Here is a 21,358-nt window from a genome sequence, read left to right as displayed (position 1 = left end):
GTTTTACTGTCTTATGTCGTTAAATGAGACCACAAACTGATGATAACATTCGTACAATACTGAACTTGTGAATGACAGCTGGTGTTTCTCCTTCTCCCTGAGGCTCTTGTTGGATTGAAAACCCGTGGATCTTAAGAAGCAACGGAGAACTGTCGCTCGCGAACGGTCGCGTGGGTCCATGCTTTCTTTTTTTCCAAGAACCAACGAAAATCGACTCTCTCATCTCCCATCAACACACTTCCAATTCGCCACCATTGGGTTCATTTCTTCCTCCTCGATCCTCAACAATTCATATTGAGATGTCAACCGTTATAAAACGATGATGAGAGTACCGACCAGAGCTGCCCGTCTCATTGGGACCGTGGGATATGCGCGGTCGTTCCCGTCGACGGGAGTCCTGCGGGCGCTTCCATGGAGCAGCAAACGCGTCTGTGTCGGACCACTGGCAATCATTTCGAATTTTCACCGTTGTTACGCTGTTGATACGTCTGAGTCTTCCAAGGAGGAGTTTTCCGAGGCCGCGGCGGCAGAGAATGAGCGTGACGGGGATGAGGCCCGTGAGGAAGACTTTCAGCCGTCGAACGAGATCGATGACCGCTGGGAGCCCTATCGCCGGAATAAGATCAGCCTTCGCCGCCGCTCGCAGGCAGTGCGAGCGGTTCACGCGGAGCTGAATCGCATGGAGAGGGGTCCCTCGAGAGTTGCTCACAAGACGCGTCTGGATGGGCGTCTGAACTCGAGGAGAGGGCTGGGAAGCAGGGGAGCTCCCGATTTTGTTCAGCCGTTTATCGAGCGCAGCAGGAGGACACGAGAAGAAAAGGAGCAGGTGGAAAGGGAGCGTCATGAGGAAGTGCGTCGTGGGAAGAAGCGAAACGAAAACCAGCCCGTGGTGATCACCATCAACGCTCAACCGGGGCACAGTGTATCTGTGCATGCGACAGTGACCCCCTACTCATACACAACTTCAAGGGCGGACACACCGCCAGAAAATGGACCTGAACGCCCGAGATGGCGGGCCTCTTCACATGAAGAGGATGCTCACGTGGCTAGCCAAGATGGATCTGTTGCGCCATCAGCACCGGAGGCATCTGTCTCGCCTTCAGTCTCGTCGGAAGAAAAAGTACGACCACCGGTGGAAAATCTGGGCACGAGAGACGAGGCGAGTGAGGCCAACGAACGTGATGAAGAAGAACAAGTCAGGGGTGAGCCGGGAGTATGCTCTCTCTGCGATCGCGAGTCGTATCAGATGACCAAGCACCACCTCGTTCCCAAATCGGAAAAGGAAAATGCAATAATCAAGCGTGGGCGGAGGAAGGATGAAACGATCCCCGTCTGCAGGCCCTGTCATGAGATGGTGCACTCAAAGCTCACGAATTTGCAGATGGCGCGGGGGATCAACACGCAGCTAGCCCTTCGGAAAACGCCGCAACTGAAAGCCTGGTTCGAGCAGAGACGGAAGCAGGGTCTTTCGTCAGATATGGAGGTCGATGTCGAGAGTAAAGACGAACCGAAGCGACCATCAAAGAAGGATGCTAAGAAGGATGCTGTTCGTAGGATACTGTTGACGATCAGGGCGGCAGAGTTGGATCCTTTGAGCGGCTGGCCCGGATCGCATGCACTCCAGGCCACCTGCTCGCTCGTTCGCGCGATTATGTCGTATGAACGCGCATCGGTGCGGCTGACGAAATCGGGAACAAGCGAGATGCCTCCACCGCCCCATTGGGTGGACGAAGGCTATATCAAGAAGCAGATTCAGAGAGAGTCAGAGCTAAAATTGTGGTTTGAACAAATCGTTTCCACCGAGAAAAAGAACCAAAAGTCGAACGTGAATCCTCAGCCGGTTAAGAATCCTAAACAGATTAAGGTTTCTAAGCTGGCCAAGGATCTCAAGGAGGTTGAGGATCTTGAGAAGATAGAAGATCCTAAGGACGTCGAGGATTCTAAGGACGTCGAGGATTCTAAGGACGTCGAGGATTCTAAGGACGTCGAGGACTCTAAGGAGGTTGAGGACTCTAAGGAGGTTGAGGATCCTGAGCAGATAGAAGATTCTCAGGAGACCGAGGACTCTAAGGATGCCGGGTACCAAAACCCGGCCCAGGAGACTGACACTACACAGCTTCCTTCGCCGCCGAAGTATCCTTAACCGGGATGGCAGCATTGCAGCCACCATGGTCCTACTCTACGCAAGGAGACTTCACCTCCAGGCTTCAGGGCGGCCCCGTGCATATCGGCCAATCTACCTTCCAGGAGCCGCCATTCAACAAGCAGCAAGAACTGGGGCATTGAGCGAGACCATTGATCAAATGCAACGGGGCACCCGATTTCGACTTCAAGTTTGCGAAATTGAGAGATAAGAAGCAACTGCAATCTAGAAAATAAACCGGCCCGTGTATAAAACGCATTAGATACACTTGGGTATTCTACGTCCGCTACGGAATATGACGACACCCGTGCCGTGACCAACACCTCCAGACCGAATCTATCTCGTCTAATCTATGAAATGCCCAACAAGAACCTCAAAACCCACTCCGCGGCAACGCCCGCGTCGTCCTGCCTCCTCGTGCCCTCGAACGCCTTCTCCAGAAACTCTGGCGAGAAGCCCTTCTCCGGCGTGTAGAAGTGCTTGATCGTCTCCTCCATCATGACCTGGTCGCCCTCAAAGTGCGGCTGGATGGTGAGCACGCGCGAGGGCTCGTACAGGCCCTGGACGGCGCACTGCGCGCTGCCGCCGATGTTGAGCCACGAGCCCGGCAGCGTCGCGGGGAGGGCGACGTGGTCGCCGTGGCACATCTGCAGCCTCAGCCCGTGGACGTCCTTTTGCTGCCCGTCGTTGACCTGGGCGAGGCCGCGCAGGCAGGGGTACTCGGCGACCAGGCGCGGGTGGAGGGCGATGGTCTGGACGCCGAACTCGTAGCCGGCGGGGTCTTTCTCGACGACGGCGCCGTGCGGGCCGAGGAGGACCTGGCCGATGAGCTGGTGGCCGAAGCAGGTGCCAAAGATGCGGACGCGCGGGTGGTTGGCGTAGACGTCGGCGATGAAGGCGGCGAGGCGGAGGACCCAGGGGTGGGTGTCGTAGGCGGCGGCGATGGAGCCGGTGATGAGGATGGCGGAGACGGCGGCCGGGTCTGGGTAGGCGTCCTCGAGGACGTTGTGGGTCGTGAAGGTCGGGACGGGGAGGGAGGCGGCGGTCGCGGCGGCTGTGAGGTGGTGGATGTAGGCGGCGCTGTAGTATTTGCCGTGGGAGTGTTGGATGGAGGGGACTGTGGTGTCTGTGTCTAGGATTGCGATTACCGGGGGTGTGGGCGTTGGTTCGGGCATTGTGAGGGCGTGATGAGTTTGTTTGGTGGTGATTTATGAGGAGGCGTTAGATTTGGTGTAAGTTGCGGCTCACTTAGAGAGCCTCTGATTGAGACGAGAATAAAAAGCCTTGAGATGGAGAAAGGCGCTTGAGAAAGCCGGCTTGCTTGATGTGTTCACTCAGTGATCTTGTTTCGTCCAATGAGGATTAACCAAAATGAAAGACAGTGTAACACCCTTACAAAATTTGAGAGTTTGTCGAGTGCGGTTGGAGGGAGTCCGTCTCGGGTGGCGTGCCGAATCAGATTTCGGAGGGAATTTGTCACGATCTCCGGGCTTCGGCATGCAACGCCGGCATCGGCACTGGCGCCGAGGGTGGATCCACCGGCATGGACCGGGCCTTGAGCAGCGGGCTTGCGATTTGATCACCTAAGATTCGAGAGAGAATTCTTCATAAGAACTGTGTTTAACCAATCATTCCATGTTTTCAGCGTGGTTTGGTGGTTTCTTTGATCGCAAGATGCAGTATGATCTTCATTCTGTACTCGCATGTATATAGTCGTACCTCTAGTTTTCTTCTTTCTAGTCCGGCTCACGGCGACTTCGTGAACCTGTCCTCTCTACTTGTAATCCATTGCCAACGGCATGATTCAGACATGACAAGAGCCATGATCATCGATCCATACCTCCCTCAAACCTCCAAGCCTGACTTCTTCAAGATCACATCCAGCAGCTGATGATTCCGCATCCCCGCCTCAAAGTCAGCGTACAGTTCCTTCTTCCCCTTGGCAAACGCATCCAGGACCAAAGCCGTGTTCACAGCCCGCTGCCCAACATCGGCCGCAACCCCAAGATCCGCAGCGAGGTCCACGTCTCGCGTCTCCCCGCCAAAGATCTTGACCTTGATCTTCCGGTTGGGGAAATAGCCCTGCCAGCTGCTCGAGGGCGAGGTGATTTCGACCTCGCCCTTGGAGCCGGAGATGATCCAGCGGATGCCGACGTCGTCGATGGAGGCCTGCGTCGTGCGGAAGTGGACGGTGGCCAGGGCGCCGCTTTGCAGGCTGCCCTGGACGAGGATGTGGTCCGGGGCGGTCTTGGGGTGCGAGGGGATGGCGATTGCGGTTCGGTCTGCGGTGTAGATTGGCACGTGGTCGTTGTCTGTCTTGAGGATCGAGCTGATGCTGGAGGTGTTGAAAGGGCCGAGGATGTGGGTGAAAGAGTCTATGACTACGGAAAGCTGTTAGGAAACCCCGTGTCTGTGTAAGTAAGATTGGTAGGATATTACTTACAATGTCCAAAGACTATGTGGAAAGCGCCTGCTCCGCCCTTGATGTCGAGAAACTGCTCCGTCCCCTCGATCCAGAACTGCGGAGGCAGAGCGGGAAGAGTGCCGATGACGGTGGTGTTCTTGACATCTCCAATCTCTCCACTGTTGATGATCTCCCTCAACTTGATCATAGAAGGATCAGCGCGAGCCTGCAGGCCAACAATAGTTCTCAGTCCATTCGTCTTGGCCAGCTCTACCATCTGCTCTGCTTCCGCAGCGGAATGGCCCAGGGGCCACTCGACAAAGACCTGCTTCGTCTTCTGCAAAGCGGGGAGGGCAAGTTTGAGGTGGTGGGTTACGACGACGCTGACGATGACGAGGTCGACATCGGGATCGTGGGCCAGGTCCTGAGGGTCACCGTAGGCTTTGGTGGTTTCTGGAAGATTGTGGAACTGGATGGAGCGCTGGGCGGACTCGGTTGAGGTGTTGCAGAGGGCCACGATGGTGTACTCGGGAGAGTTCTGAATGGAAGGGAGGAAGGATGCTGAGGCCCAGGTGCCGGGGGCGTATGAAGGGGCTTTGGCTGAGAGGCCGATTATGCCGACGCGGATTGGAGACATGGTTGATGATGTGAGTGATGACTTCCTTTGAGTAATGTCAAGAATGACCTCAAAGCTGTGCGAAAACCTGAGAGCGAGACTTGGTAGGCCGTTTTATATCATTTGACGGGAGGGTGTCAAGATACAGTCAAAGAGTGCAAGTGCCTGGAAGTGCCGAACATCCGTGTCAACTCCGCAAAGCTGAATCCTAGCCAAACCGATGGAACTTCTGCACAACAGATAATCAAGATACCTACTTACAGCACACTCGTCAACAGTCTGTAGAAGACAATGCCCCCATGGCATGACGCTTGTGGCGTCTCTCTTGCAAGCTCCGGAGTTGGGCGAGATGACGGCCTCTGATTGGCTGCAACTCCGCCGAAAGCAGCTAACAGCTACATCTGTCTCTCAGCGCCCTTTTGAAACGCAGATCCGAAATGCATGAGATGTGACAATTTCATCAATTATTGACAAAGACCTCGGGAGATCCAGGTCATCTCTCTCAAGGTTTGGAAGAAGTGCAGGCCTCGGGTCCGGAGTTCAGCGGGTCCTCCCCTGCCGGCGCCGGCACCGTGAAAAGGGTGGCCGCTGATTGGTCGGAACTCCGCGGCGTGCTGACACCACTGCTCCATTGTTAGCCCCCTTTCTTTGACTTGCACCTCCTAGGCAGCAGTATTGTCCATGCCAAAACGCGATGCCAATTACTCGGCAAGATTTATCTCACCAAGATAGTCTGCAACTCGGCAAGAATGTCTAGTCGCAAGAAGTCCTGCGTTCCTTGTCGGACTACACTCCGTTGCGTTGACAGCGTCCGCCCCCCTTTTTTTTCCCCGCTTATGCAAAAACATGAAAAAAAGCCAATTTTACGCTGTGACGCGCATTTCTCTGCATCGCACGCAAAACGCGTCAAAGTCATCACCAACACCTCAATTGCCGTCAATCACTATAGTCCCAGTAGTATTCAAACGTATAACTACACGATAGAGACATAAGGTGTGTATTTCATGCTTCCGTAGCAGTCAATCTACCCATCGAGGCATTGCCAACCCAGCTAGTCACCTCATCCCCATACCATTCGACCAACAAAAGGTCTATTTTCGTCATGAGAGATCAAGATGACATTTGCTGAGGAACAGAAGAAGAGACCTGCTGTATGACTTTATATATCTACTCAGCATACGGTTTGTATGGCTCTGAGTAATATATAAGCATACCAAGGGGCTTGATACGGTTCTTCAGAGCAAATGCTTTGGCAGTCAACAGGATTAATGACTCTCCTGATAGCTCAGCTTGTTCACGATATTGAGCAAGAGTCTACTGCTGTATAGATTGTGCCCTGTTACTTACAGTTTGCCGCTGGTCAGTACATGTCCGTGGTTTATTATATCAGATACATCGAGAAAGACGCCGGGCGACGACGACGATACAATGGCGCCCAGAATATCGAATCTACAGCTATCGACGATCGCGATGATACTGCCATTCGAAGACCAAAAGACCCACGAGCTGGCAAGTATCGTTGGCTGTACCGAACGAACGATTCGACGACATAGATCACGACGTAATATCACTGGCGAAGTGCAGAGATATAAGAGGTGCCGCCAGAGTCGACAAAAGATGGAAATATGGCATCGTACAGAGCTTCTTGAACTACTGCAGTACCGCAGCGATCTATCTCTTGAAGAGATGCAAGATTTCCTATTTGAAGCCTTCGAGATCCAGATCAGTCGTTCTGCAATCAGTCGACAGTTAAACTCAGCTGGCTGGACGAACAAGAAGTCCAAGATTATTGCTGCTCAGCGAAGTGACGAACTACGATACGAGTACTTGTACCGTATACGACGATATCGCCCCGACCAGCTGGTATTCGTCGACGAATCCGGCGTCAATAAGGATACTGGGATACGGAGGACTGGATGGGCGCCGAAAGGGCTTGCTGCGTTTCGAACTGCAGAGATTGATCGGTTTCAGAACTCTCGCGTACAGATCCTGCCAGCCCTCACGTTGAGCGGTATCCTACACTTGACTACGTATTATGGTACGACTGACGGCGATGGGTTCTTTCGTTGGCTACAGGAGTGCCTTATCCCGAAATGTGGGCGTTTTCCAGAGCCAAACTCTGTCATCGTTATGGATAACCTCTCCTGCCATCGTATACCTGAAATCGAGGGTTTATGCCGGGTATCAGGTGTCCATCTCGAGTTTCTGCCTCCGTATTCACCAGACTTCAACCCCATCGAAGAGTACTTCGGCGATCTAAAGCGATACATCAGGAAGACGTATTCGAAGTGGAACAACGATGAGAATGACACTCGGGATTTCATGGAATATCTACGTGACTGCGCTATGGAGATTGGGTATCGTCTACCCCAGATCGAGGGCCATTTCCGCCATTCGTTCGTCAACTTTGATGGGACAGAGCATATATTTGACGATATCGAACTATAAAAGGGAGGATTTGCTGCCAATATTGAACATCAGCAAGCAATCCAAATTTTCATCGTGCGTTCGCGCGCAATAGATCTTAATCGTGTCGTCATATGATGGTCAATCATCAAATCCATGATTGTAGCCAACAAGATTGCCAAAAGGTTAGCCACAAGCGCACCAGAACACAAAAAATATACCGTCGTCCATTGTTTTCGTCGGTAGCTACGTATACATATCAATTTTGCCTGTATAACGGCTGAAACGCGTTGTTGATGCTTGTGACGATGATTTGTGATGATGACACGTCATCACGATCAGAGACTTCAACCATAGTCAGAGACTTCAACTGCCCCTAACCAGTATCGGGATGGACCGAAGTGTATTGTTTGCAGATCCAAAATAACAGTAATTCTATTGCTTTTATACGTATAGAGCGGCAGTGTTGAATCTACGGCTATGGGTAGACTTTTCCGTGGTTGAACACGTCATGCAAAAAAATCGCGCATACAGTCAAACTTCACACCACTCTTGCTGTATCACTCTTCTTCGTTATCCTCCTCCGAGTAATACGTCTCTGTTGACGACGTATCACTCGAGATTTCAATCTGATTGTCCTCATCGCCTTGCTCGATTTCGTCTTGTTCGATCTGTAACTGCGTGGGCAGCATCTGCGACGCTGACAGCAGTGGTGACGAAACGAAACCAAAGAGTTCCGAAACGCCTACAAAGTTAGCCATATTCGACAGTAAACAGCTCTATATACACTCACCACGTCGACCAACTTCAACTGGCGTACCACGGATCTCTTGCTCGATGGATTGACGTGGCACTAGGGCGTCGATATGTCGGGATGACCCCAACTCGCCTGAAACTAGCGCCGCAGAGTTTTCAACTGGCGCCGCCGCCGTCCCTCCTGGCAATCCAGCGTATATTCTTGTATAAACATCTCCTTCTGACTCTCGATGGTTTGAATGAAGTTCAGAGTGAGATACCACGTCGGAGAGGGCGTCAGACTGCCCTCCGTAGTAGGCGCTGTTGTCTATGAAGGATTTGATCGAGTTCCTGACATCTTCGGTAAGATCTTGAGTAAAACCCTGTTCAGTAAACCAAATATCTGGTAACTTGCGAATTGCCCGCAAGCTACTGTCTACTGATCGCAGTTTCTGTAGCTTCTTTCTGAACCCTTCGTCGACGTTATATCGCTTGCCGCGGACGGATATAAACCACTTGATGAAGCTGGCCACTTGATCTAGAGCTTTTCGAGGCGAATCCGGTACCACTGGCGAGGACGAACGAATCGGGAGTGCGATACTTGGTTGACGAGTGCTTGGAAGGTTCAATGGCGGAAGAGTTGGCAACGAATACTGTGAGATGTTCGCATATGGCCAATATGCCGGCGGCGGCGGCGCCGGCGGCGGCAGCTGTACGTATGGGTTAGGATATTGAAGATGACGATCTGGCGCCCCCGCGTTGCCGTATATATTGACGATGGCGTTGCTGTTGGCGTTGGTTAGGCCAGATCTTGACCCTGATGATGGAAGTGCGGCATTTTCAGCCTTCTCTTCCGTCATCACTGTCGTCTCCTGGTTATCATCAACCTCCACGATATTCTTACTTCTCTTGCCCTGGCGTTTCTGATCCTCTATAAACTGGTCGTGAAGAATCTCACCAAGCAGTTCTTTAGGTGGTTCCATATTGTCAACGCCAGCCTGTCCAGTCATAATAGCCTTCGCCCACTTCTCTATATGGTGAGATTTGATCTTGTAGTGCTTCTGGCCTAGTATATAGCACCAGTTGAACTTCTCGTCGCCCGAACTATTCTTACATCTCTGGTACTCTGGGCAGATGTGCGTACGGAGAAGTTGTCTGTGCATACCCTCCTTCCGACGCTCGACGTTTGCAGGATCGTTAGCCTCACGATCGATCGCCTCTTGCATGCCGGCTGAAACGCCTGCTCGGCCACCTTTTCGAGGCGTTCGTACGCCAGTCACTATACCACCAGAGATTGGTACGGCGCTGTATTGCCACTTGACGGTGAGGTGGACTTCACCCCTCTCTTCAGCTTGTTCAAGAGAGGGGACAATATCAACCCATGGAATACTTGGCCAAGTGACCCCTCCAGTAGACGGATAGACCCGAGTGAAGATTGGTGTTGGTTTAGATGCGTTGGTGGGCTTCCTCCAAGCAACGACAACAGCGATATTGGCCTTCTTCACAATATACGAGTGAGCCACTTCTGCCTCAAGTTGGGCGCCGCTGTCTGCCTCCCAGTCTCTACTATTCGCATCTAATACAGGAGCAATACTGAATCTGTTATACGCGATGCTCTCGATGGTTAGATCGAGAACAGGTAAACCGTTACCCTTGAGCGCTGGGCCACGGGTAACCTGGATTTGTAGCAGAGTTGGTTCCTCGTTACCCATATCGTCCTCCTCTTCAAATACATCGTGGAACGACATAAACGTATCATCAGCGCTATGGCGAGGGGCCGTAGGCGTATCGTCCGCAAATCGAGTGGTTTGACGAGGGGTTGGGTTAACTGGGGTCGAGTCTGGTCGAAACGGTGGCATCGACGAAGGCAGAGTACTTCGGAGCCGGATCGTATGCGGCGGATCCTTCTTTCGCTTCCTCTGCGTTGTCGTTGCTTTTTGGCGAGAGGACGCTTTTGGAGCTCTTCGTGATGACGGAGGGGCTATAAGTACACGCTTTCTTCGCGATGTAGACTCAGCCGCCACCAAATCATTAGTCTCGGGTCCAGCCTCGGCGACGATAACCTCCTCGGCGGCCTCCTCGGCGGCCTCTTCGGCGGCGGCAGCCCGGCGAGCCCTCTCGGCGGGCGTAACGATCCTGATCGACGGCGAGGCAGAGCGTTGAGGAGGATCTCTGGCGGCGTCCTGTGCCAGTTGTTGTATACGTCGTTGTTTCCGCGTACCGTTGGCGATGGGTGACGGACGATGCCCAGAAGGGTCATCATCCGCCTGCCGAGCCGCGCGGCGGCGTTTAGGAGGCATCACGATGCCCTCAGATAATGAGATTCAATAGAAATAGATCAATTGAAGCCATCAGAATAGGTCAATTGCCGTACTACGAATATCTACGTGGCGTTGGGCAAATTTTCATGTATATACAGGGATTATGCGTGCGTAATTTCGGCAAAAAGGGGGGGCGGACGCTGTCAACGCAACGGAGTGTAGCAAGGCGAGATGCTCGCTGGATGCACCTTGTCGACGATGTGACGAACGAGGGTTGACCTGCAAGTACGACCGACTGCCGAGACGAACGACAGCTAGATCTCTACGGCCAGCTACGACATCTCTTGTAAGTGACGGCCCCGGAGATGTGGACCAATCAGCTTTGTTTGCCCGGCCGGTAGCGCCTAGAACAGACGGTGGGCCAAGTAGAGAGACACCCGGGTCATGGACTGGAGCAGCAATAGACGAGGTCAACTCGGCTTCCTCGGCCCTTGAGAGTCTGGGACCTGACCAAAGTGTATACTCTTGGATGGACTGGGGGAGTTTGCAGCCACCATCAAATTTGCCAACATCCTTGGGCTGTGAGCTCAATTTCCTGAACCACGCCATTGAGAGTACATCCAATATGCCTTTCAGAATCCATACAGCTCTTCCAAACACGACAATGTCATACAGCACGAATCCGCTCTCATTCTTGGAAGACCGGCATTTGAGTGAGATGGAACCCCAGAGGGCTCTGGTCCCCATTCAAGGCCCTGCCTCGCCCAGAAGCAGACGGCTTGTCCCGACCCAAACGCCACCTACAACTCTACCACGATACTATGACGAGGCACCGCTTAGACCCAGGATCAGAAAGCCTGCATCAGCAGCCTTTACCGCAAAAGTACTTCTCGGCCAGCTTCTCTCATATCCCTCGATGATGGCTAGAGGCGGCCGCCTGCCGCCGTTCATCTTCCCTCAGTGTGCGATTGATGGAGTCGTATCACCTGTTGAATGCAGTGCTCAGGGGTATCATCAGTGTTTGCCTGAAGTGCTGGCCATCTGCTGTAGTCTGATACAAGCCTACGAGGCGAGGACCCCTGGAAGCACGGCCTTCGTATGGAAGAGCATCTACAAGGAGGTTGGCAGGATTAGAGAAGAGGTAAGACCAAAGCTCATGATTTTAGAAGTACACTTGACTGAGAACTTTTGGGTAATAGTACGATTCCTTCAGTCGTGAAGAACTCGTATCAGCTGGGCAGGCTATGACGATATACGTGCTGTTGCAAGTGAAGGACCAAGATTCCATCCCACACAACGATATTGACTTCCTGATATCAACCCCTGTTGTGAGAGGCCCGCGTTTCCTGGAGTTAAACTATGCATGCTGATGTATGAGAGCAGCTCTTGGCAAGAAAGCTTTATTTTCAGATGGATTACACCTCCAACTTCATCAATGGCGCTAGCCTTGATCGGCGTGAATGGGCTCTGAGAGAGTGTGTTCGGAGGTTCGTCGTAGATCTGTCCTCGTAGATGCATATTGCTAACTGTAGGTTGCCACAGAAACGTCTGTCTGAACTTTGGGTTCGAGCTGCTCGTCGACACAGACTTCAGCGGAGGGAAAGCAGCTACCTGTGGTTATGACAAGGTGGCAGTTCCGACAGGAAGGTATCTGTGGGAGCCTGTGTCAAATGTCGAGTGGTCTGCGCGCTACAAAAAGATGGAAGCAGAGATTCGGAAGAAGCCCTTGAGTATCCAAGATCTGCGACGGGTGAGACGTACTACGGGAACCGGGACTGGAACCGAGGTGGAGGAGGGGGAGATGACATCTCGTGTGTCCGACTGGTGTGATGGGTTAGATGAGTTTGGGATGTTGGTTTGGATGGCGGTGATGATGGAGTGAATGGTATGCGGCGCTGCCTTCGAGTGTCTACGTTGAGAGAAGACTCCGGGTACGCCGATAGACCCATGTGTATTGTGAATGTCGAAAGTCTTCGAAATGACTTAACAATCAAGTCTAAACACGCAAGCAGGGAGTTGATTACTATTCCGATATAATTGGGTGACCGTTGGCAGAAGATTATGCTGGTATTTATTGCCCTGATTGCCATTTTGATGATTTCGAAACGGCATGCAAACATCACCAGCTGTTCACCGTAGTGGGGGCTGTGCATGTTAGCTGCATGGTTACGTTACGCCGCCTGGGTGGCTTGCAGATAATAACCATAGTACAGCTTCTTGAGTGGTCAGCATGCTGGAGGAACTCTCCTCATTTCAGTCACCCTTCCCCTCATAAACGTCCCAATTCCATCGGCAAGTTCAACTCTTAGCCTGCCTGACCTCTTCATTCGATCATCTCTAACATCATACACTGTTCGGCCATGACGCCGCAAACACTACGTGGCTTTCCCATGTCTATGAACGTCGCAAATGCAGGAAACGTACAGAAAGTTTCCAACCATGAAAAGACACAAAATTCAATACGAAGACCTGGTGCCTCTTCGGCATCCCCAACCTTGGGCGCCAGACCCTCTCGTGGCGCTCTGAGATGCTGGCCCCTAAGGCAGGAGAAGCGGGAGATTAGACTTCTAGTCGTCGATTCCATGGACTTTGCTGTCAACACAGTTCATGTGTCTATGGAAATCGTATCCTTGGATGATCAACCCGAATACGATGCGTTGTCTTATGTTTGGGGTTCTTCATCACCGCCCCGGGGAGAGCGCGGGAAGCTTTACCTCGATGGCCACATGCTCGACGTAACTCAAACACTGTTCCAAGCTCTTCGATCCATCCGAAGCTACCCAAAGACACCCCCACGACGCATTTGGGTCGATGCTGTCTGCATCAACCAGCAAGATCACCGGGAAAAGTCTTGGCAGATATTGTTGATGGCCAGCATCTACAGGCTCGCCTCCACGACATATATATTCACGAACGATAATCTTCAAGGCATCCGAGCTGCATTACAACTTGATGCCCGAAAGTTCCGAGCAGATATGAACCACTTCAAGAGAACTGCTGGCGACAAGAATGCAGACGGACCTCAGCCCGAATTGAAGCAAGACAACATTCATGTCGCTATTTGGCGCGACAGCTCTCAAACATCGAGAAACTGGAGGGCTATTAAGTTGCTTCTCAGTCACCCTTGGTGGGGACGAAGATGGGTGATACAAGAAGCCTTCTTCTCCAGAAACCCGGTTTTCATTTGCGGTTCGGCCTCAGACATATTACCGTTGGACAAGATCGCGCAAATAGCCGTCTGGCACCAGAAGTTTGCCTCATCAGCCCATAACGTGCCCGAGTTTATTCAAACGCTTTTCGACTCGTGCCCTTTCTATCCGCTCCTCAGGGAGTGGAAATCATATCGAACAGACCCTGACGTCCATAGGGCTCCTCTTCCAAGATGGATGACACTAGCAAAGGGCTTCAAACAGAGTCTTTCCAGAGACATGGTCTTTGGTCTGTTGTCCTTGGCATCACCTGAAGACCAGTTGAGGGTCAAGCCTGACTACTATCATTCAGACGAAACTGTGTTCACGTCCATTTTTGCGTATCTAACGAAGACTTACGGCATAAACCCGGTCCGATTTAGATCATTAGAGTTTAACAAGCCTCTTCCTTCATGGTGTGGTATTTGGGCACCGAGGTATCAAGCGGAGGTAGGTTCGATATTGCATTTCGCAGCCCGTCGGGGCAGGAAATCGTTCAAGGTCGGAGCCGGGACGAAACGAGTTGCTCGGGTTTTGGCGAACCCTGCGGCAGTTGGGAGAGGAGAAAGAAACGAGAGGTCCAAGGGTGCAGGGCCCATAGATAACTCGGTCCTGGGGTTTCAAGGTATCTACTTTGACGAAGTCGCTGTAGTGATACCGAGCGGTATCACCGCAAAGACCATTCACACCTCGAGCATGGCGTCTATTGAAGAGAGCCTTCAATCTGCCATTCGGTGTTGGCACAAACGCTGGGCAGGCCTCAAGAATGACCCATACGGCAGTGGCAATGACTTGCCTTGGGATCTCTGTAGAACGCTATTAGGGGACTGGACAGAGGGGCTGACGGACGAGGAGTGGTTGGCCCACTATCAACTGTGGTTGAAGGGAGTCAGCTGCTGGCAGGCGCCAAAGTGCAAAAGAGGCTTATCATTTGGAGCCCGGAAATGTTCCGAGACTGGGTTGAATGATATGGTGGGGAGAGAGGACTGCTTTTATAGGAGCTCGAGGATCTGCTGCTACAACCGGTCTCTCATGATCACAGCACGAGGCTTCATAGGTCTTGCGCCTCTCAACACCATGGTGGGGGATACGATTTCGGTGTTCTATGGGTCTTTGATACCCCTGGTTCTGAGAAGAAATGGCGATGGTGAGATGTACAGTTTGATTGGCGAGACCTACGTTCACGGCATCATGTATGGGGAAATGATTGAGGCCAAGGACGAGAGTTGCCCCGAGCGAGAGTTTCTATTGAGCTGATCGTGTTAACGCCGATGTTGCGTTCTATATCGAATTAATCAAGAGTAATACAGCACGTTGCCTTCAAATAGCCTCCGTGCCGTTCTCGTCACAACGCATCTATCAACAGTGATGCCCTCGGCATCCTGGCGTGTGTGAGCATCTACCTCCATTATACCACTGCCGTGCTCGATGCGCAAAGTTCGACCTGTGCCGTTAATCTGAGATAGAATGTCGTCCGTAAGCCCCTTTGTGACGACTCCGGCAATCATGTCTGATGGACTCGGTGTCCTCCTGGGCGTGGGAATTCCTTCTGTGATCACCGTGGTCTTGTGGTCTGCGATGCGATGCGCAATGGTTCCTTCCATAATCATGGCACTTGCCAAAGTGACACCTCCTGTAAGCTGTAGACTCGGGTGTGGTTTTCCCATGCTGTACGCCTGGACTCGTATATCTGCCGTCTGATTGAATAAGCTGCCCGAGGTCGGCGGTGAGAGGTAGGCGAGTTTCGGCGTTCCCCTGATTTGACTGGCTCGCTCTAGATTATCAGCAAGACCCATGAGAACGGCACCCTGCCTTCTGATTGCCTCCGCAGCCTCCAAAGACAGGGGTGAGTCTGGCGGCTCGATGTTGAGTTGGGCTGGGAGAGTCTGAGAGTCGACCAACACAAACGGGTTCGCGGAGTCTATCAATGTCGCTTCAACTACAAACGGCCCAAGTGTAGGAACCTCCTGGACAAGGATTCTCTCAGAACGACGTTCACTGGGAAAGAGCTTGCCAGTCATGCTTCCCACCGGCTCGATAAAAGCAACCTTGATCTCGCTTCCAGGACCCTTGACTCCCGGAATGAGACAGTCGCCATCCTCTTCTACGTTGCCGTCCTCATCAACGTAGACCGTTTCCACAATGACCTTGGAGGTGTTGGTGTTGAAGATTCTCACATCGACTGACCTAGCGCCTGGCAACGGTGCGACCAATCTCTCTTGAACTGCAAACGGCCCGACTCCGGAGCAGATGTTTCCGCAATTGCCGCTGAGGTCGACAGTCTCGCTGCCCACGGCAACTTGGACGAAGGTGTACTCGACGTCGACGCCTGGTCTGTCCGATGGGGCGACGACTGCAACTTTGGAGGTGACGCTGGTCCCGCCGCCTACACCGTCGATCTGGCGAGCGTCGTTGTTCTTGGAACCCATGGCTGCAAGCAGGGGCGTGGCCCAGTCATCTAATGAGGGCGGCAGATGTGAGCGGTGGATGAAAAGCCCCTTTGACGTCCCGGCTCGCATCAGGACCGCCGGGAGCGAGTGCCTGACTCGGCGTTTCGACATTGCTGGCGTTACTGCCATGATTGCAATGGATAATGGTGTCGGACTATGATGCGATAACTGGTGAATATATCTTTGTATTGCGGTATGTTTTTGTAAGACTTTTGGTTGTGAAAGCATTTGGAAACAATCTTCGAAGGCCTGAGACCTAGGTTGATGATCTTAAGGGCGTTGGAGAGAAAGCACTAGGGGCCTCTAGGGCTCGACGAGACAGACAGAGTTCATAAATGGTTGATGACATCGCCATCACGGGATGATACGTGACGACATTCGTATGCGTATTCTATTCCAGATTGCGAATATCACCAGGTGTATGTGGGCGTCGAACCCGCGGGAGTCATGTTCACCCGCGGGATTGATCTTGCCACTTCCGCCCGGACTCTCAGGCCCGTCACGGACAGGGGCCCGACACCGCATGGAACGGATAGTAACACGGCTGAATGATTAATGTGACGATATGGCATATCATTCATCAGAAAAAGCTATCAAGAGCGGATCCATTGAATCCAAAGAGCAAGTCATCGAATGAGGCAGCGCCGGCATCCGCCTCTGGTAGCCCCTGAATCCATGACTGGTTGCCGACGCCACTTGCCAAGTCGCCGCCGGGCTGCTGGTTACTCATAGTCTGAGGCGTTACCTGGAGTTGTGTCTCCGGCTGTCCCGTTTCCATCGGCACTGAGGTGAAATCTTGTCCACGGACGAAGCTCTGTATGATACCATCAATGTCAGACCAGCCCATTGATGGAGATCCGTCCTCCAACACCGGTGGATGTGGTCTTTGTTGCTCCCCGCGGCCACGTTCCCCAAGACCGCTCGTTGGTCTTCTTCCAGGACGACTCCGCGCACTCTCTGAGCTGGTGTCCGCCGTATTGGAGACTTGGCTATTGCCATTATCGTGAGAAAAGCCAACGCCCAATCTTGTCATTAGACCTTCAACTATTGCTTTTGCCCTTCTGACAGCCCAGTTTGTTTCTTGGTTCTCTCTGAAGACGGCCATGCACGTCTCCAAGCACTCGCGAGCTCCCGACTCAGTGCTACGTTTTGCCGCAATGCGAACATGAATGGTTGCTGCCACGTACGTTGCATACGATATCAGATAAGGTGCATGCCGTACCGAAAATACCTTGTCGTACACTCGGAGCACGCTTACTATGCTATCGGCTGCTGAGGCACATGTAATGAAGGAGTTTATTGACATGGAGCGAGATGTATTGTAGAGATGGCCGTCAGCAACAAAAGGACGGTGTAAGAGGATTGTGAGGACATGGTACATTGCACTGGCGCATCATTAGACTGTGGCTCATTTGAGTTTGGTGTACGTGGACAGGATCGACTTACTGTAGGCTGAGCACATGCGGTGGAGGAACTTTGGTATTGCTCTTGGGGTCGAATATTAGATGGGTTGGCAAGGCGTCTTTCCACGCCGCGAGCTTTGAGCTGAGGTTCTCAAGCATCGTAGATAGTTCTTGGGGGCTTTTGTCAAAAGCTCGCTCCGTATAGATGCAACTTAGAATGTCGCTCATGACAACTGACAGCCTACACAGATGGGTGAAAGTTGATACACTGTAGGCAGGCGACCCAGGGTAGCTGTTGTTCTGAGCTGAGTAGGCGAAGGGCGCCCAATTCTCGAACTCTTCGAAGGTGTCGAGAAACTTGATGGGAACTAAAGTGTCAGACTCTTTCAACGAAGCAGGACGACCCTGGTAGAGGCTTTGAATCTTGTCGACAACTGGAGAACGAGTTAATAGCCAAAACAATGCGTACAGTTAGCGAAAGTGTCGTACCAAATGCCCCCCAGAATACCCTTCGCCGTATTTCGAGATCCTCATCAGAGAACTTCCGTGTGATACCAAGGCCCGGCGCATCGACATGCATACCCAAGTCGATGATCATGCGAAACGCCAGCCCTGCGTACAACCAAGCAGCGCTTCTCTCATCACCGAGTGCAAACAGCGAGTTCGTCATCACCAGCAGAGCCTGAATCGTGGTGATATCACTGCTATCCAGCGCATCGCCGAGTAATTTGCGGACGCGCTCACGGAATGCCCAGCCGGCCGTCCGCACATCGCTGGGGTTCCTTCGGACCTCTCTACGAGGGCTGAACTTAGACGCACCAAAGTAGATGGCATTCAGCAGTATCTTCGAGAAGTAAGGCCCGCCACACGCCATGTCTCTCATGAAAGCCGGACGGTACGTCAGCAGGAACGAATGATGCTGACGGTTCCAATGCAGTGAGAGCAGATGCATCCCCAGTTCGGGATCTACGCCGTCAAAGTCTAGCGTACCAGCGCGGTAGTTGAAGTCCTCGAGTTGACCTAACATCAAGTCAACACCAAGAGATCACCCTCAAGAGTATCATCAACCCACGTTGTCTAGCTGCTTCGGCGACTAGTCCTTTCTCTATCCATTCGTCCGGCATCCGCGGGCGCAAGTCCGCGACAGACGTCCTCTCCTGCAGGCTTTCCTCAAAAAGGGCACTGGTGCGGCCATGGTAACTCGATACCCCATTCGCAGAGACCACAATACGAGACACGCCGGCGCGATGAGAGGGAGTCTGATTTACCCGTGTTTCCTCCCGCTGGGTTTGCTGACCTCGACCCGGCAGGCTTGCTGGAGCTTCCACATTGCCAGGTACATGTGATGGCGTATCTTGACGGGTCTCGCCGCCGCTGTCATCTTGGCGTTCTGGCCCCGATGGAGGATGGGACCATTGCCGGGAATCCCTCGGTGTAGTCCGCCGCCGACGCTCGGTCTGACGACGAGCCAAAGTCGAGGCAGGAGGCGGATTGTTAGGAGGGGCAGACAAGGGTTCGTAGACACAATCCTTGCCGTAAGTCTTACAATTGGCGCATGTAGGCTGCTCGTTATTGCACTTGATCTGAACGGAACATGTTAGCCGTGGGAACGACAATCATGGCGGAGAAGTGCTGTATGAGACTCCGCGGATGACGAACCTTGCGACGTCGACAGAATGTGCAGGCCTCTACGGCCCGCCTACGAGGACGGCCCGAGACTGTGATGTTGTCCCCGAGGGGCGCCATTAAGAAAGGACTGAAATTGGAGGAAGGAATGGGATGTAAATGACAGCTCCCGTGGGCGAAAGATAGATTGGCGGATGGTAATTGACCTCGGCATTGTGGAAAACGGGCAGATTGCCTCCCTCACGGGTAGCACTAGACGGGAGCGTTGTTCCCGTCCATCCCGCGGAAGCGGCAAGGTTCGTGATTGGTCAGACTACCCACTCGAGCCCCTAACCCTGTACGTTCAACCGCGGGAATCTAGGATGAAGACAGACCGTGCATGCCCAGGTAACCGCAAGCCAAGTTCCCAAACATTGGGAGTGATGTGAATCGTAGGTTCCATTTGGAATGTCATCCTTTCAAAGTTCACAAACCAGCCCCTTCAACTCATCGTCGTCGGCTAGGCGTGATTCCCCTATATCTTTTTACGGTAGCGGTACGCAGAATACCTTGCCCGTTTCTTACAACTAAGAAATTCAAGATACGAAGCCAGAAGGTGTATGACCAATCATGACGGCACTCACAACGCCTCAATCGCCGGGCATGGGGATGTCAACATCGAACAATACTTCTGTTAAGCAACCGGTCCTCAATACTCCCAGTGCTGGCAAGAAGCACCAGATTTCACCAGGTGTTTCTCTTATTTCTGGCGGTATTGCTGGAGGTGTTGAAGCGGCCACAACCGTGAGTAGCTCCATTTCTGAGCCTCTCGGGAAACGATTCTGATGACAAGGGAAGTATCCGTTTGAGTTCGCAAAAACAAGAGCTCAACTTTACACGACAACATCTAAAAACCCATTCGCGGTCATTACTCAAGTCGCCAAGCAAGACGGTTTGAGAGCTATCTATACTGGATGCTCGACCTTGATTATTGTACGAATGACTCTTCCAAATATCTCGATGACTTTCGTCGACCACCTTCGCTAATCACCTCATAGGGCACAACCTTCAAAGCTGGGGTTCGGTTCCTATCTTTTGACTCCATCCGCAATGCGTTGATGGACGAGAAGGGAAAGTTGACGCCGGCGAGGGGCATCTTGGCTGGCATGATCGCAGGATGCGTTGAAAGTGTCGTTGCAGTGACTCCCACAGAGCGTGTCAAAACTGCGCTGTGAGTGATATCTGAATTTCAACGCCATGACGAAAATGCCGAAACGCGACTGCTAACCGCAAATTTTTGAAGAATTGACGATGCTAAATCGTTCACAAGAAAGTATTCCGGCGGAACGCACGCTCTATTCTCTATGCTGCGCCAGCATGGCATCAGTGAAGTTTACCGCGGTTTGTTGTCAACGACAATGAAACAATCAGCGACTTCGGCAGTGCGAATGGGATCTTACAATATCTTGAGAGAGTTTACCAAACAGAGCAATTTGCCGAACAATAGTCTGGTGACTTTCGGTTCTGGCGCTATTGCAGGGACAATCACGGTGTATGCAACCCAACCGTTTGACACAATCAAGACCATGTCGCAGTCTGCCAAGGGGGCTAGTACAACCGAGGCATTCAGGTTGGTGCTGGCGGAAAGAGGTGTTCGAGGATTTTGGAGCGGAAGCACAATGAGACTTGGACGTCTGGTTTTGAGTGGAGGAATCGTGTTCACCGTGTATGAAAAGGTTGCTAGTCTTTTGCAGCCATATCCACCAAGCTAGCTGCATACTTGGCCGCAAACGATGAATTCCTAGTATTTCATCTAGTCCCTTCTCTCACAATTTTCATCTTTTCTTGGTTTCACATTACATTGATTCTTCGCTTTTGAACCAGGGATTGGCGGACATGTGCAAATCGGCTGAAGATTCATGGCCCACCAATGGTGCATTCCTCCAGCGTCTCAAAAGGTATTCACCACACTCAATTACGGCGCCCAGAAGAGACCCCCGAGGGATTAATCAATTCCTGGCTGATAGAGAGCCTTCAAGGCGGCATACGCGGCATTTATGGAGCCGATCAACGTCTTCCGCCATGCGGTCCTGATCACCTCCAGCAACCGCAGTTCACCTGGTGTATCTATTGAACGCCGCACTCTT

At 52.3% G+C, this 21,358-nt stretch overlaps 8 protein-coding genes across 8 annotated transcripts; 4 read left to right on the top strand and 4 right to left on the bottom strand.

Annotated features, from left to right (window-relative positions):
- Window positions 1–322: 322 nt before the first annotated feature.
- On the top strand, window positions 323–2,143 carry yisB (Uncharacterized protein; the record flags this gene model as incomplete). Its single annotated transcript, XM_036645445.1, has 1 exon — window positions 323–2,143. One exon carries the CDS (start codon window positions 323–325, stop codon window positions 2,141–2,143), a length of 1,821 nt encoding a protein of 606 aa, XP_036489044.1.
- Window positions 2,144–2,493: 350 nt separating this feature from the next.
- On the bottom strand, window positions 2,494–3,318 carry CGCS363_v013595 (putative glutamine amidotransferase-like protein; the record flags this gene model as incomplete). The annotated part of the gene is made up of 1 exon (XM_036645444.1): window positions 2,494–3,318. The coding sequence occupies one exon, from the start codon at window positions 3,316–3,318 to the stop codon at window positions 2,494–2,496; it is 825 nt and encodes a 274-aa protein (XP_036489043.1).
- A 670-nt stretch (window positions 3,319–3,988) lies between these two features.
- CGCS363_v013594 (Galactose/lactose metabolism regulatory protein GAL80) lies at window positions 3,989–5,184 on the bottom strand (the record flags this gene model as incomplete). Its single annotated transcript, XM_036645443.1, has 2 exons — window positions 3,989–4,524; window positions 4,587–5,184. The coding sequence occupies 2 exons, from the start codon at window positions 5,182–5,184 to the stop codon at window positions 3,989–3,991; spliced, it is 1,134 nt and encodes a 377-aa protein (XP_036489042.1).
- Window positions 5,185–6,780: 1,596 nt separating this feature from the next.
- Window positions 6,781–7,611, top strand: CGCS363_v013593 (uncharacterized protein; the record flags this gene model as incomplete). The annotated part of the gene is made up of 1 exon (XM_036645442.1): window positions 6,781–7,611. The coding sequence occupies one exon, from the start codon at window positions 6,781–6,783 to the stop codon at window positions 7,609–7,611; it is 831 nt and encodes a 276-aa protein (XP_036489172.1).
- Window positions 7,612–11,229: 3,618 nt separating this feature from the next.
- het-6-8 (Heterokaryon incompatibility protein 6, OR allele) lies at window positions 11,230–14,151 on the top strand (the record flags this gene model as incomplete). The annotated part of the gene is made up of 6 exons (XM_036645441.1): window positions 11,230–11,706; window positions 11,765–11,893; window positions 11,949–12,052; window positions 12,108–12,315; window positions 13,112–14,094; window positions 14,145–14,151. The coding sequence occupies 6 exons, from the start codon at window positions 11,230–11,232 to the stop codon at window positions 14,149–14,151; spliced, it is 1,908 nt and encodes a 635-aa protein (XP_036489041.1).
- Window positions 14,152–15,048: 897 nt separating this feature from the next.
- yraM (putative isomerase YraM) lies at window positions 15,049–16,332 on the bottom strand (the record flags this gene model as incomplete). Its single annotated transcript, XM_036645440.1, has 1 exon — window positions 15,049–16,332. One exon carries the CDS (start codon window positions 16,330–16,332, stop codon window positions 15,049–15,051), a length of 1,284 nt encoding a protein of 427 aa, XP_036489360.1.
- A 451-nt stretch (window positions 16,333–16,783) lies between these two features.
- On the bottom strand, window positions 16,784–18,730 carry CGCS363_v013590 (putative transcriptional regulatory protein; the record flags this gene model as incomplete). Its single annotated transcript, XM_036645439.1, has 5 exons — window positions 16,784–17,017; window positions 17,435–17,588; window positions 17,650–18,040; window positions 18,096–18,626; window positions 18,679–18,730. 5 exons carry the CDS (start codon window positions 18,728–18,730, stop codon window positions 16,784–16,786), a joined length of 1,362 nt encoding a protein of 453 aa, XP_036489040.1.
- A 1,111-nt stretch (window positions 18,731–19,841) lies between these two features.
- Window positions 19,842–20,446, top strand: CTP1 (Tricarboxylate transport protein; the record flags this gene model as incomplete). The annotated part of the gene is made up of 3 exons (XM_036645438.1): window positions 19,842–20,015; window positions 20,070–20,204; window positions 20,270–20,446. 3 exons carry the CDS (start codon window positions 19,842–19,844, stop codon window positions 20,444–20,446), a joined length of 486 nt encoding a protein of 161 aa, XP_036489595.1.
- Window positions 20,447–21,358: the final 912 nt, after the last annotated feature.

Source organism: Colletotrichum siamense (genome assembly GCF_013390195.1).
Source record: "Colletotrichum siamense strain Cg363 chromosome Unknown KSG_Cg363_contig09, whole genome shotgun sequence".
Classification (NCBI taxonomy): Eukaryota; Fungi; Ascomycota; class Sordariomycetes; order Glomerellales; family Glomerellaceae; genus Colletotrichum; species Colletotrichum siamense.
Note: the sequence above shows the minus strand (reverse complement) of the source record. Positions and strands in the feature narration are given on the sequence as shown.